The 16630-nt window shown below is 37.3% G+C and overlaps 1 protein-coding gene across 1 annotated transcript in view; it reads left to right on the plus strand.

The window, feature by feature from the left end:
• The window catches only part of ANGPT1 (angiopoietin 1), a 166355-nt gene that overhangs the window by 60554 nt on the left and 89171 nt on the right, over positions 1-16630 (plus strand). Inside the window, exon 2 of the mRNA XM_026119552.2 lies at positions 14368-14523. Coding sequence (XP_025975337.1) covers positions 14368-14523 — 156 coding nt within the window. The remainder of the gene's footprint in view (positions 1-14367; positions 14524-16630) is intronic.

A 16630-nucleotide genomic window follows, 5' to 3' on the forward strand; every position in this document is an offset into this window, starting at 1 on the left:
GCAGCATGGTAATTCATTTCAAGTGGAAAAGAAGCACTTATGTTTTAGCTTTTTTCTCGTGTCTAGAAGCTAGCACTTCAGTCCAAATGTAATAATGGTTAAAAATCCCTGCGTGCACATTTGCACTAACGTTAACAACATGCTTTTCAGAAGAAAATAATCCTGGATAACATATTAATAGATTTACAATAAGATGACAAACCCCATTGTATGGTTTCAGAGCAGACTGGATTTGCAGGCAGCTAATTAATATTAAAATAATAGCATTCCTGTTGGCTTTGGGAAGATATTTTGACCTGTTCTGGAACTGAAAGTTAAAAAGAAAAGTGAAGTCTCAAGGGTGAAATCTTGGCCAAATTGAGGTTAACAGTAAAATGTCTGTTGACTTTAATATGTCAGGATTCCAGACTTTATCTGACCTTCCTGTTTCATCCCAGTAGAGGATCATATGCTTTTTCCCCCGGATAAATCCATATGTGTCCTAACCCCACAGAGTTTCACCTCATGGAAGTGAAACCACAGCTTTACCTGAATGAAAAGAATTGAATCCAGATGAGAGAGGGCTGCAGCAGGGAATCACAGGATTTCTGGCCCCACAGGTCTCCTGTCCAGCTCTGTTGGCTCTGCTGTCCTGGTCTCCCATGCGATCAGGCCCTCAGGCATGGCATGGAGTTAATGCTGTTTCCATCAGCATCAACACCAGCAATGGAAAACCTGTGCTTTGCAGAAGGGAACACCTATCCTGGAACATCTATTCCTGACCTTTGCGTGGCTTATAGTCAGGTTTTCCGTGATCTGGGCACATAGATTTCCAGGTGGGGGTCAGGTGCTGGTAAGCTTTGCACTAGCCATTGTGTATTTTGCTGGGACCCCTCTGGGAGGAGCAGATGTGAATATGACTGCAGCCACAGTCACGACATTCTTTTAGTGCCTGACAAGATTTTTCATCTGTTTTCAGTACTGAAAAAATTACCATGCTATAGTGTCTGGCTAGAGGGCATGAATGTTATTGCCAGCTAACAGGCAGTACGTGTAACTCTTACTGTGCTTTTGACCCACTTCTCTCACTGAAACGGCTGCCAAACTTTCCTAAGGGTTCATGAGCACTTGGCTCTCTGTTATTAATGGTGCAAGGTGTGACAGGTATGATGTCAATTCTTCTTTAGATCAAACAGCTGTAGTCTGAGAAGAGTAATCCTAATTCCTACATGTTCTACATATGTGGTTAAACTAGTGACCTGAATGTTTTCATTTAGGTACTGCAACTACAACAAAGTCAATACAACAGATATTGTTACTTACCCCTGAGAGAGAGCAGTACAGAATGGATATAGTTATGAAAATGAGATTGAACTAAAATCCTGAATCTGACTACTTGAAAGTTTAGGAATTTAGGAATTTGGGTATTTGACTTTTAGCCCTGACCATCTCTGATTCTGAAGATTTACAGCATGTTTTAAAGGCCTGAGATGTTTTCCTTTTATTTAATGGTCCTGTTATTCTGACATGTTGGTTTATTCAAAGTATTTTTGATTACACTGTAAATGCTTCTGAGTTATTACAAAACCACCCTTCTGAATGAGGTTTTACTTGGCAAGAAAACATTAGTCTTATATTATACATGTCCTACTTGGGTTCTATTGCAAAATTTAACATATTGTATGAGGAAGATCGAGAAAGCAAAACCAATGATAAATGCTAAAAATTCATACAGGATCTACGTGAATGACTGACTTGAAATAACTGGCTTGTATCATCTTCGACTCATTCCTCCGAGTTTTCACTTCATTAATCATGTCAAAAGGACTGTCACTTTATATTTGTGAACTGTGAAGTTCAGTCATGGTAAGGGCTGTATGTGCTCCTGGATTACAAATAGGAAAGGACTGTAATCATTATCACTTTGAACACATGAACGTTGTGTGCAAATTTACAAACAAAAGTAGCAACTTAATCACAGAGGGAGCGTGTCTGACAGCTGGCCCCTCTGCTTGACTGGGAATGCTAGAGAAACTCCTCATGCCAGGATGCCTGGGAACTTAGTTAACTAATCCCAGATCACTGGGAAGATTTTAATTTTAAAAACCATTGCACTTCACTTTTAATATAATTCTTTGAATATGTATTGACCATGTATCAGTCTTAATTCATTTGGGTCTATTTGTTTCTAATTTGATTATTCAGCATAAAATCGCAGAATAAATGTCTGGTGGTTTCTATTTTGCCTTGAAAAAACAGACACGTTATCAAATTGCTCCATACAAGCTGTCCATTTGTCTAGCTATCCATTTCTAATATGATTCTCTTGCTATGTCTGTTATGTCTGTTGTTCTGTGTATGTCTGCATACACACATACATAACCTGTTGGTTATCTAGCCTTTCTTAACAGCAACAGGAACGGCGCATCAGCCAGAGAAAGAGAAACTGCCGACGATGATTTGGCAGATGTGAAGCTGAAGGCTGAAAGCTTCCCACTTTAGCTCATGATTTCATGACTTAGGGAGGAATGCTGCTGAACAACATTGCCTTCCAGGAAGAGCTGTGGTTATGATAAGCTGAAGTAGGAGGGGATATTCTTGTCAGGTCCTGGAAAAAAGGGGAAAAATGTTGCTCCTAAAGCCAGGCAGAGGCAGGAGACCCTTCCACCCTCCTCTTTCACTTGGCTCCCGTTTACAGCGACTTCTGCTTAGGGATATCGCCAAATGATTTAAGTTTGCAGAATTTCCCTAAATTCAAAAATGTTTGTACCATGTTTTTTTATGCTACGGAATTAGGTAAAAAAAAAAAAAAGACTGTCAATCCAATTTTCTTCTAGCTACTCTTGAGTTTCTGCTCAGTACTAAGTACAAAACAACCTGATTCTGGTCCTAACCATTGCAACTCTCGTATGATTATACCTACAGTAATTAAAAGAAATGAAAATACTTATTCCCAGTACTTGAGATCTCCTGGGAAATCTGTAGTTTTATATTTCTAACTCAGGGACTGCAACATTCATGAAGCAAACTTGGGGCAAGGAATTGATCCCCATCATTGTAACCAGGATCTTACTGCAGCATTTGGGGAAGAAGGAGATTGTATTAACACACACTTACTTAAAGGAAGCCTGTGACTGCTCCCCTTCAAAATCCCCAGAGGAATTTAATGAAACTAGTGACCAGAACTGTCTATACATGCTTTGGCTGCTCTCATATTTTCTATAGAAAACTGCTTATTTTTCTATACAATTATTAAAGCCATGAAAGGATTTATCTCTCGAACTACGTCATTTCAAGGAAACCCAGGCACTTCTACCTTATCAAGTTTCAGTCTTTTCTGCAAGATAATTTGAGTATCTGATATTTCATTGTATGGTTTAGTAAACTTCAGAGCTTTTCTTCACAGCTTGTAAAACAGGGATTTTATAATCTTTTTAGTGAAGTTCACTCATCTTTATTTTATATATACTTATATATATGTGCGTATGTGTATATATATATGCATATGTATTGAAAACATTGCTGAGTTTTGATCTGAGGTTTTTGCAAGTTTCTCCTTCTAATAGTTATTGGAAAGGAATATTTGGTAACAATTTTATTCAATTATCTTAACTCACTGTTTGCAATGTATTCAAGCAATCAGTTCCATCAGCACAGGAAGAAATGCCTTCTGGGGCTGCCCATATTTTGGCAGGACCATCTCCCTACCTTGCAGAGTTATACGTTCATTAAAATGCTAAAAATTATAGGTATGCCTGGAGGCAGTTAGAGATTAATGGGTATATATAGAATTTCAAGACTGGAAAGAAAAGGTGTTACAGTTTGTACTAGTAGTTAACTTTTTTACAGTGCTGTGGGAAACTGAAATTCTTAGTTTACTGCTACAGATATTTCTGGAAATTTCATTTATTTGTGCCTTAAAATTATTAAGTGATTCCAGCAGAGAGGTATCAATATCATTCTTAACACCTGTAGTAAAACTAAGGTAAACATTGTCAGGTATCCAGGACATCTATCATTAAACTGCTTGTGCCCAGATTATTATAATAAAAGTTAAAAATCATAAATATAACCAAACTTTATAGGACACAAATGAATATTGCTGTCTACCCACATTTATAAACCATAATTTAAGGGAGTTATTATGTATACACTCATGTAAATCTATGCACATAAATACTCTGTGTGAGAATACATAAACCTTTGTCTACATTTTAATTGCTGATAGACTGAAGTAGTTCAGCAGATTTCAGGTCTTTACCTCCTGGGGTACCTTCCTGGAGGAAGGGACTTTACAATACATATAGGCTTTGCCCTTTGCTATATTAGGCTATTAAATAGACAAGAAGCCTTTCTTCAATATAAACTACACTCATGATATTGAAACCAAGTTTTGAATGAGACAGAAAAAGCAACGTAAATTAGTGTCTGTCATCATTAGGCACAGGAAAGGGGGATAAAAGAACAGGGCTCTTGATTAAAAGAATATCCTTCTGTGTAGAGTAGCTAGCACTATTTTAAACAATATTAACTAAATAATACTTGCTGAGGGGAGGGATCTCATTTGCTTACCTATATCTTGGCTACTCAGCTGCCCTGGCTTGTCTAAGGCTTTCCTGAGAGCCACAAGCCGGTGGTGGTGTGCTCTGCCCTGGAGCAGACCAGGAACCACTCTGTGACTGCAGTTATATTCTGCTTCCTGGTTTCCTCTCTGTTTTAGAGAAAGGGAGCTGCTCAAACACTAATGACAGCCACAGAGATCACTTCCTCTGGTCTTCATCTGTTTTTGGACAAAGCAAAGCCCTACTGTGGTTCAGTCCTCACCAGGTGCTTGTGAAACATCCTGGTCTTCACAGCCAGGGACTAAACAATATGAATAAGTGTTATGTTTCTGGAACCACTGAAACTTTAGGAAGATTGAATTTTTCCCTGTCCCTTAGCAAATGATATGTGATCACTAATTTTTAACCTCACTATTAGGTTATTTATGACAGAAACACACACACATGCAGGCCGTGAATACATAGTATACAGATCATGAGTTCTGCTGAGTGTTTTAAGACCTGTGGGATGCAGGGAGTGGTTATTTTGTGGATCTGTCTGGGTTAAAAGTAAATATATGTAGTTGCCTGGGACAGCGGGGAAGGCATTTGCTGGCCCAAGAATCTCCTTGAATTTACATAATCCCATGTGTACTGAAATTGTAGTACTTTCAGGGTGGCGTTAGAGCATCTAAACTTCCCATTTATTATTTCTAACTCTGTAAAGATCTCAAGTTAAGACTCTAGGTTATTGGCAGTCCTCATCATAGAATAATGTCTAGGGGCTTCAGCTGAGTTTGAGACTTAGGGTCAGGCACTGAAGGAAGGTAGAAAGAAGGGTAACCTCCGAGAAGTTACAACCTACACAGGAAAGACAGACAAATGACAGCACAATCACAATTTCTTTATCAGAGAGGATTTAAGACAGAGAATCTTAAAGCTGAAGGCAGAGCTCACAGCAGTGACTAGAGAGATTCAACTTCTGTGATATTGGTATCAGGCATTAAAGAAACAAGACACTTGTGCAAACACTAGAACGTAATGTAGTAGAGTCTTAATCTTATGATCATTCTTGGAAAAGTGTTTTCATACATGGAATGTCAACAGTGCACTCAATTTCATAGGATGAGTCCACAAAATCAAGCAGAGTAAAAAATAAATTAAGTAGTACAACATTAAAACACTATACTACCTTCTATAACAGAAATGAGAAGTTATATATTGATTCCAAACTATGCTACAGCTTCCTAGGTTCACTAAAAGTTTAGATAAAAGCTGGCACTGCAATATAGCAACTAGAACTATTTATGCAGTTTAAGACTACATTGTTAAGAGCCTTTTGTAATGTAGCAAGCAGATATTTCAGTGAAATAAATTCTGATCATAAGCCATATATCCATCTTCAGGAATGAGCCACAAGGTATCTAAACATTCTTCTACACAGAAGCTGTTTCAGTCTTATCATTTGGAAAAGTACCCTTTGCCAAAGTATCTTTGCCAAAGAAAATTAATTGGTTCTGTAGTTTAATAGAAAATACACATTTTTAAATCTCCTTAAATGTTCATCTATTTGAGCAGGATGGTAGACGATGCCTTTTCTAGGAGTTATGCCTTCCCCTTCAGCGTATGTTGAAGATGGGTCATGTTTGCAGTCAACTGTATAATCATAGATAAATTTAGTTGATAGAATTAAGTAGTTTGGAAAGTTAGATCAAGAAAGAAAAATGTAGCTGATGCTGTAATAAAAATCGTAGAGGCTAACATTAAACTGGATAATTCTTTGAACTAGAAATATTCATAATCAGTAGAAAATAAGAACAGATTATTCTGATTTACTTCTAATAAGTAGCTTCTTTATGGGACCACTTAATCACATTTGATATGATTCTCAATTATGCTGCGTATTGATTTTATTAAGCCTTAAGGTTAGAAAATAAGAGATATAATATTCCAATAAAAGTAACAGAAATTGACCCTTAAAATATTTTGTGTGCTTTTGTAATAACTGAAATTAATCAAATTTTGAAATGACAAATTATTTCATAATAGAAACTTTCATTTATACTGATTTAGAAGTTTTAGTCTAAAAGAAAGCAGGCTTTTAGAATGATAAAACTTTGAACACAAACTGGAAAGAAATCTTAGGCTGAATTATCAGGCCAGTACAATCAATACTCGGCCTAAGTCAATACACTCTCTTTGATATGCCAGATGCTTTGTGAGGAAGTGAAACTCAACCTTCCCACTCCCATAAATTATCCATGTGTAGAATATTATACTATGGGGTGAACCTAACTGGGGAGATCTTCTCATGTCTTGAAACAAAGAACTCTGTGTTCCCTATAACCTGTCTTGACTGGTGTAGCAAGGACTATTTCCATTCATATTAAAATACAGTGCATAATGAAAATGCTTTTGTTTCCAATTTCCCAAATTTCAGTGGGATGCCATACAGTATAAAGTATTCTTGCACTACTATAATCTATTATACCTATAATTTATTATTACTTTTTTTTTTTTTTTAGGTACTTTACTGCATAACATAACATAGCATAACGTAACTGAGATGTCAAGGCATCACTGACACAAGCTGGTGTATCCTCAGATTGATCGATTTACAGAGACAGATTGATTTTCTGATTTACAGAAATGTTTCCAAAGCAATATAACAGTGATAGCTTGAGTACAATGAAGCACTGCCATTTTATGATTCCTGAGCTGGTTCATACAACACTTCTTCAGATGGGTCTGTAGACCACATCACTATTGAGGAACACACATGCATTCAGAAACAACCTCAGTAACTTTCTTCATATTGCTGTTGTGGTCAGTACAGGGCTGCCTCTCTTATTTATCTTTTATATTTTATTATATTATTTATTTCATTTTAAATTTGCTGTGTTTTTAATTCATGAAATTTGTCTTTTTTATTGAGTTCCTTCTGAAAATTTTACTGGGAGCAGAGTTTTCCAAAACTCTTCTCAAGCCAATGGAGATTTTGTTATAGAGATTTTGATTCCAAATTTTGAATCTCTGAGCTTAGGTCTGATGTAAAGTAATAAAAAACTGAGAAGAATGAAAAAGTAGAACTAGAAAGAACCATAAAATCCATCTAATCTGTCTGCTATTTACCTAAACTAAAACTACCTCTTTTAAGACCCCCAGTGATGGAGTTTTCACAGTTTTCTCACAGAATTGGTATTGGTATTTTTTTACTATACTGTTAGAAAACCTTTTCCCTAATATCTATGTTAAATTTCTCTTATGGCAACTTCATGGATATGGGAATGGATTATTCTCTTTTGCTTTGCAGTTTTATCTTTTCAGTCAGTTATTTTCCAGTTAGCCTTCTTATTAAGCTAAACATTCCTAATTATTTCAATTTTCTAGAGTTATGATCATTCTTTGTCTTTTGTATACCCTCTCCAAACAATGTACTTATTTCTTGAAATGCATCATCCAGAACTGGAGGCAATATTCCTGCAGACGCCTTGCTGATGCTGGATACAGCAGGAAGCTTACTTCATGTATTTTGGAATAATTTTTTACATCTGTTCATATTCTCTACTGTTGGCTTGCTTTTTTCTGCCTGGTCACTTTTTTGTTTTATCTGAAGAGGAAAATCTGTTTTTCTACTAGCTAGAAGATTCTTCTACATTCATAACAAAATTTTATTTAACTGGCTTTAAAACCAAGTTCAACCACCATGAAGATGTGTCAGTAGTATATTGCAAGCCACCCGCATTAAAAATCTCAGTATAGCAGTCCTCCAGAGACTGAATCAGTGTTTGACCATTGTATGCTGAGAATGCAGCTGTGTTTGCTTCATTGATCACTTCCTAAAAGAAACAAGTAGTGGTTGATTGCATGTGCAATCCTTTATACATATGAGGATATTGTCACAGTTTATTTATGTAAATCTTGTACAGGCCGGAAGTTAAATGTAATTTTGCCTGAGCATAATTTAAATATAACTCTCTATTAATTCTCTTATATAGCAAAAGATTAAGCCTATGAAATGCCAGGGATTCAGTCTTAACTAAGGCAAAGGATCTATGAGGTGTTTGGAACATTTAGTTTGGAAAAAAAAATGTTATGAGTGTTTGAGTTCAGAAATGCCTAAATTCATTTCAGCAGGAGGTGGTTTAGAAGGATGTACACACTCTGTAAGTCATTGCTTGTTTCTCTGTCATGAATAGAATTTGGAAAACCACATTATTTTGATTTAGAGTTAAGATCTAAAAGTTACCTAAGAAAGAAATCATATCTACGAGTCACAGTATTACAGGAATCTATGAAAATGCAGAAACACAAGTACAGAGTAATGAATTGCATAAGTGCTGTGCAAATAATCTACTACCATTAAGGGGAAACTCAGAAGTGAACAGGTTTATTTTGTTGCCTTGGGGCTTGAAGTCTGGGTATGTTATATTACAGAAAAAGAAAAAAGAAAAGAAAACAAGAAAACAACCAACAACAACCCCTAAACAGAGTTTCTATAAGCAGTTGTCCTCAAAACAGTTTGTCTGACTACATTTAGGGTTGCTAGCTTACTTTTCTGGTTCTTTTTACAATTGAGAACCGCAAATATTTATGTAAATTTCTTAAGCAGTTTTTCTTTGTAAAGGCTTTGCATGCTACATGCGAAAGGCCAACAGGCCTTTCCATGAGTCCATTTTGTATACCAGGTGATTAAAGATTTCGCTTTGGTTCAGCAAAAGTAAATCTGATAAATTCACTGGAATTATCAGTGTGTATCCTCTGTTACCTTCACTGATGGCACAGTTACCCGAGAGCTGTACTAGGGTCTGAGGAAGGTTCTCCCTCTGACAGATCACTTCTTTCATTTAGTACAATATCCCCCCCCCCCCCCCCCCCCCCCGCCCCCAGCTAAGTCCAGCGAGGTTGGATATGGAAAACTAGTCATCTTTACTGTCGTTTTGGTGGAGTATCTGCAGACATTTTTCAGGCTAATGTGCACTTTCTATAGCATGCTTAAAGCCAGGCGAGGTTGCTCCAAACCAGATGCAGATTAATGTGTTAATGCCTGGAGGTTAATCCTTGCCTTTATGTCTCACCTATGTTCGTCTTCCCTGATTTCATGAATGAGCACAGACTGGCAGAAGGAGTGGACGGATGAATTTTGTATTCAGGCTGGTCCCTACAGCTTGTATCTACAAGTATAAGAAGGCTACATCCTTGTAAATCTACTGCTTTCTGAAACTTTTCTTGTGGGCAAATGTTTTGTGGGGAAATCTATTTTTTTAAATAAATATAACACAGGCCATTTCTATATACAAATAAGATTATATTTCTCAATGAAAAACTCTTGCCTAACCCCTTCTACCTCTGTAAAAGTCAAAGAAATTCTATGTTATTCTATACTTTTCAACTTCTCCCACCTTATTACCCCTAAGGTTGTTTGTATATTTATAAAATAAAATGTCTATAATATTATATTGCATTTAATGTTTAAGATGTTGCCTTTAAATCTGACTCCCAAGGTGCTTTCTCGGAGTGGGGAGGTATGGCCCTCCTTCAGACAGAGGAATTGAGAAAAAAGAAACTAATTTCCTTTTGTTGTCATTGTACAGTATTACCAGCACATTTTGAGGTATGCAAAGTGAGACAAGAAAAAGCAGCAGTTACAGACATGATCGGTGTATTGGACTCCTGTTACTCCCAATGCTGTGTAATGTACAGTTCATGGTAGGAGGGAGAGAACAATCTGCTGTTACTTGAACTTGCATTCTTGTGCTAAGGCGCTGTTTGAGAGCCTCATGTCATCTGGATATCATAGCAGTCCTTACAATATAATTACATAGGACCAACAGTACTTGATCAAAGTAAAAGAAAAAGCTTTTGTTTTATTTACAAGCCATCTGTCACAAACTATTAGCATTTACTTTCAGCCCCTAAGTTGCACTTTCCATTTTAATAGTTCCATTAGTGTTTGGGTGGTTTCTGTGAAGATTATTCAATAAACATTGTCCAGAAAAAGTTAGATAGTTTTAATGCATAATCCTCTGGAATGTTCATTAATAACACTGCACCTTCTGACAGTTTTATTTCTGAGAATTTTATAATGTTATTATGTATCCCACTGGTAATCCTGTATTACTGAAAACTCCTGTGCAATGTAATGATTCTTACTGAAAGCAGATGCAGCTGAATTCGTAACAGGGACACCAGTGCACTGTAGAAAGCCATATAGTTGGAAGGGTGGGGGGTGAAGACTGTAGAAAAGAATCCTGCTTCATTTTTGCAATACAAAGTAACTTAAGTAAAAAGAAACAGTAACATAAGTATTTGAAAATCCAAATGAGCAAAGTAAATTCACATGAAAAGACAGTATTTCTTCATTCATTATATATTTATTACTGCTTAATGGAGAATCTCTGGACAAATTGAATCTGAGTTACTTATAGGATAAAGTGGTCCTTAAAAAGACTTCAAACCCTAAGTGTTCTTAAATTTACTTCTGTGAATGGGTTTCTGTGAGTCATTTATTTTCTGTGAAGCCACCAGGCAAGGATGCTCTTATCACCTGCTAAATAAATGCTATTCCTCCTATCTAATTATAAAGAAAGCTCAGTCTAAGGTTCAGTAAACTCAATACAAAGCCTCCAAATAATGGGAGGCTTTGGATAAAACTCAGTGCTTGGCCATAATGAACCTAGTAAATTTGGTTTCCTGCAATAAAAATAATAGGTGAAATCTTGGCTTATTGAAGTCAGGGGGAATTTTGTCATTGATTTTAGCAGGGCCAGGATTGCAGCCAGTAAATCTACTGAGCAAACTATAAGAAATGAGTGAAGGAAGGAGGGTAATTAACATAATAAAACATGTACATTGGTTCAGACCCTGTTCTACCTTTGCTTGCTGGAGTGAATAGCTCCTGAGACTCCTGAGATGTGCTCACAAAAACTATCATTGCAGTGCACTGAACACCAAATATTTACAAAAGCATTTAATGAGTAATTCTTAAACAGGAAAATCAGCTCTGTTGTTGTAATGAGTCAGTCTCAGATTCAACTGCAGGCTGTTTCAGGGGTGAGTAACTGAGGGCAGTGACCCAAGACTGCATATCAGGGGGAGCATGCTAGACTGTGATAACTGAGAGTACGAGTTATCCAATATGCCTTAATCTCTGTCTGTGTTCCTGTGAGCCAAAACCTGCTGTAGCTCCCCACAGAGGCAGTTAGATCTTTCAAATGTAATCCTTTCTATGATATGGATTAAAAAAAAAAAAGCAAACTATTTATTCAGAAATATAAATGTCTTTTTGTCTTTTGATATTTATGTCTCTAGCCATGTTTCTCTTCATTGATGTGTTAGAATAACTGTTTTCATTGTATGTAAAATTAATTTATTGAAAATTTGTATTTCACTGTAGGTAAAACAAAAATTTCAGTCCCTAGAGTGTGGGAGGAGCTTAAAAGATAATCTCAGTGAACTCTAAAGGTTACAATTTCTTGAATTATTATTCCTGATATCATGATTTTAGCCAGTCGATTGATCTTTTTTGACCCGAGCTATCATTCTTAAAATTTTACAGTTTATAATAATATAGAAGCTTCTTGCAGAGATCTCAAAGCTCTCTACTATAATTACTCTTTTCAGACTGTTCTTATTTCTAATAAGTATAGCCACCATACTTCTGCATGGGTTTGCCCAGACATAAATAGCACACATGCACTACATGGCCCACATGCAGTAAACCAGGCAATTTCAGAAAGCCCTACCTTTCATCTGCGGGTGAATGCTGGGGGAGAAATTTGAACTCCTTGTATAGCCTTGCCAAACTCCGGACCAGAATATGGAGAAGAGCAACAATCCAGTTCCTGGAGCTTTCTCATAGGGATTATTTGCCACCAAGAGATAGTGTGGAAATAAATGTACTGGTTAGAAAGCCAACAAGGAACAAAAGGTGGCTAAAAATACACCATTTGATGTGAAAAAGGCATACAGGCAAAATACTTCTGAATATAAAAGCATGGTGAAGAAACGTGATGGACCAGCAAAATCTTTCTTGAACTAGCTTAATATCTATAACATTTATTTCACAATAATAAACTTGAATTAAGCAGTAAATTTACACTGGAAATGTGAAATGGAGACATCCACTGCAAACATGGTCTCGCTATACACAAAGTTTTCCTTAGTTGTTAATCACCATCATTTTAATACTTCTCAGCGTATTCAACATTAACCTTTCTTTTTCCACTTTCTTTCCCACTCTGGAGGTATTCAGCCTGGAGTGGTAACCTGGCAATTCAGGCAAACATTTTTGTGGTCTGAAATTGTAGGACATCCACTTATTTTATTTTCAGCCAGGATAGGTATTCAGTATTTTTCCAAACTCGAGGAAAACAAAACAAAACAACTTCGCCTCTCTCCCCCCATCCCGTCTTATTCAGAAAATATCTAATATTGTGACAATGCTCTTTTTCTGCAAAAATATTTAAAAGCTAGTAGGAGGTGCATCTAAAAGAACAAATTTGTAACAAATCTTTTCTGAGCTCAGCTGATGTGGCTCATCAGATGATCTATAGTAGTTACCCATCTGCACAGGAATGTTTATAGATAAGATGAAAGCAGCCTTTCTTATTAATCACACATTATATATTTGACTCCTGCTCCTTTCTTCAGTCTTTAAATCAACTCCATCTGGTTCTTACTGTACAGTTGTCCAGCTTACCTTTCACAATGAAACATGGCTACTACTGCAGAAGCTGGCCCAACCTGATTAAAAATGAATTACTAGGTAAAGCAGTGGTTGCTTAAGTCTGGAATCATCTACCCATAAAAAAATATGATCAGCCACAAAATGAAACTGAGGACCAAATTGTCACTGGGTTTACATTGGCTTGGCTCCAGCTGGTTTCAGTGAAATGTATTGAAGCCCATGTTCTGGGCTGCCTTTCTTTGTATGAGTACTTTACAGAGCACGTCAAGCAAAATGTCAGAATAAGCAAGCTCATATAGGCAAGAAACAACATCATCATGTTCTGTACTAGTACTGTGTTCACTGCCTCTTGTGGTAGGGCCAGGATCTAGGTAGCTGGAAGGGAATGACCCAGCCCATGTTAACTAAAACAGATGAAAACAAAAATGAATGATGAAACCAAGTTTATTTCGAGGGTCCTTATTCAGATTCTTTTCAACAGACTGTAAATGCAAGACAAACAAGGCAATAAAAGCGAGATAGCAAAGCAGCTTTCTATACTGATCATTTCTGATCATTAATTTCCTTCTGTTATTCTCATGACAATGTCCCCCATCCTTTATAATTTTTGAGTGCAGCTAGACTAAGCTGCATTTGTTGCTGAGTCTGTGAAATACTTTTCGGGGATCTAACCCAATAAAAAAACATACTGCTGAATGGCTGTGAGAGAGGAACAATATCCAGGCAAGGTAGGAAATGGTAGGATCTCCTCCAGGAAGGACTCACATGTAAGTTAGCATGTACATGTAGGACCTGAAGTTTCCCTGTGATGAGCTATGTTCTTTTTTGGGGGGGGGGGGGCATTTTGGAGCTACCCACACATCCTTACCTTCAGATGTTCACTGAATCCTTGACGTACATCAGGGCAGGTAGGGCCCACTCCATCTCATGCCATCTGGCTATGATACTTGGGAAATCATTGAGACTTGGTGACTGTAAGGTGCCGCTTGGATAGTCAAGTCCCTTCCCCAACAGTCACAAGGTCTGCTGAGACATGGGATCCCCTGGAAGAGCTGAAATTTCCTCTTCTGGCAAGATTCCCAGCTATGCCTCCCTACGTCATGAGAATGCCTTAGCTTTACTCTAAATGCTAAAGTTACAACCTTTTTTCTTTCACAGCTTGAGAACTACATTGTGGAAAACATGAAATCGGAGATGGCCCAGCTGCAGCAAAATGCTGTGCAGAACCACACGGCCACCATGCTCGAGATAGGAACCAGCCTCCTCAGCCAGACAGCAGAGCAGACGAGAAAACTCACCGATGTTGAAACCCAGGTAAGTTCCCAGAGTGATTTGCTAAAAGCTGTTAATTGCAGAAAATCTTCCCCATCCTCTTTCTTTTCTAATACAGGGCATTTTAACACTGGGCTCCAACAAACAGACACACTTTCAGTTTATTGGTAGCAACAACAGTGATGATTGACCCCTGTTATGTGTTTTTCTTTTGATTTCATTTGGTTGGTGTATTTAGCTCTGTGTGTTTAAGGCAGGCTGGACTGACCAGGAAATGATACCAGCATTTAATTTCAAATAAGCAGCCCAGCTACCAACTGCGAATGACACAAGAGTCAAGCTAAAGAGTTTCAGGCTAAAATAGAGCTTTTGAGCTACATCATTGTTTGCTTCTTTATTATTATAAGAAGGTTTGTTTACTTTCTGCAAAAAGTTTCCAGCTATTTGAAAAGTAGTGTACCTCTGCAGCATTTATCCTGCAAAAAGAGCAGGAGAGACATCAGCTTCTTAGTAAAGCACTATGTATTTGTTATGACTACAGAACTGTATAACATCGCATGAATTTAAAGAACCATCTCCATATGATTCCTAGCATGAAAATCATTGTTGTGATTCAAAAGATAAGGTAAAGATAAGAGTAAAATTTCTTGCTGGACCTACTCCTTATTGCACAGAGATATGTATTCATTTTTGCCTTTTGACTTTTTTTTTATCAGTTTACAACATATATTTGTTTTCCTTATTACTGCTGACTTCCTCTTGATCTTTGTAGCATGCACCTACTTACCAGGTGAAATGCATTCATTGTTCATTTAAAACAAGTGAATTGATGTGTTTCATTTATTTTGTCTGTTTTAGTAGACTATGCACTTCTTGAGAGATCATATTGTCTGTTCTAATATCATTCAGGTTTACAAAATCATTTGTAAATCACCTTTACATTAAGGAACAGTAGCAATTATGAAAGAGAGGTGCTCTAATTAACTCTAGCTAGAAATGATCAACAAAAGCTGTTGCTACACTCTCTTACACATATACCTTGCACCTTTGATTTTCTACATTTTGATAAATAGCCCACCATTCATTGATAAAAGTTGTGATCTCAAATGGTCACTTCTAAAAGATGGCGTGTTGATTTATGAAAATGTTGGGGAATATCTTTTAATCCAGTATCAAAGGAATATTTAAATGCAGACATAAGAGGTGAAGACCATAGCATCAGATGCTTAGTAAGGAAAAAGGAGGTATAGAAACTTTCCTTTATACCTCGAAAGACCTACTTAGGTTAAAGTGTCATGTACTCATTCACTGTTCCCTGACACAAGTAGGTAAGGGACAAAACGTGCATTACCTCTGCCTCACTTTTCCCCCTGAGGAATCAGTTCAAGATAGAGGCAATGCTGGCGACTGTGCAAGGGGATGGATGGTTCCCTCCTTTTGTAGCAATTGTGGAAGAATTTAAAGGATGCTCAAATGGGAGCTCTTCCCTACTGCAGCCCTTGCTCTGACTTCCATCCAGCTCACCCCAGCAGCCCCTACAGCTCAGTGGCAGCATTTCCCACCTCCCCTCTCTCAGCAGAAAGTTTCTGTAGTTCTTGGCTCTTTTCGCAATCAGAAAACAGTGCTGCAAGTGGCTCAAGAAAGTGCATAGAAGCTGCTGTTGGCAATAATGGAGGAAGCCAGTTGCAGAGCAGAGAGATGAAGGTCGGTGAGATGCAAGGAGGAAAATGGCTGGCCAGGATCTCATACCTATAGTTAGGAGTAGGAATACCAGGAGTAGGAAGACCTTACTCATCCAAAACCCCACTTATTCACTTTAGGTTTTCTTCTCCATCTGAAACTCTATTGATGTTTTGTAGGCTGCTTCATAGCTATATCCTCCGGAAAATTACTGATGCCTTCTTGTCTCCTTATCCCATGCAAACCATGCATCAATCCCTCCATCAGTTTCTCCCAGTTCTCTCTGAAATTCTGGTGAAGCCTCCTAGACCTTCCAAACATATCCATCTCCAACAACAAAGTAGATACATACTGATCAGTTCCAACTTTTCTGACCTCTGTACCCTTAAGAAAGAACAACTCAAATCACTGAATGAGTGTTAAGAATTAAAAAAAAAAAAAAAAAAAAAAAAAAGACAGACAGACATGC

This window comes from Dromaius novaehollandiae, chromosome 2 (assembly GCF_036370855.1).
Source record: "Dromaius novaehollandiae isolate bDroNov1 chromosome 2, bDroNov1.hap1, whole genome shotgun sequence".
Classification (NCBI taxonomy): Eukaryota; Metazoa; Chordata; class Aves; order Casuariiformes; family Dromaiidae; genus Dromaius; species Dromaius novaehollandiae.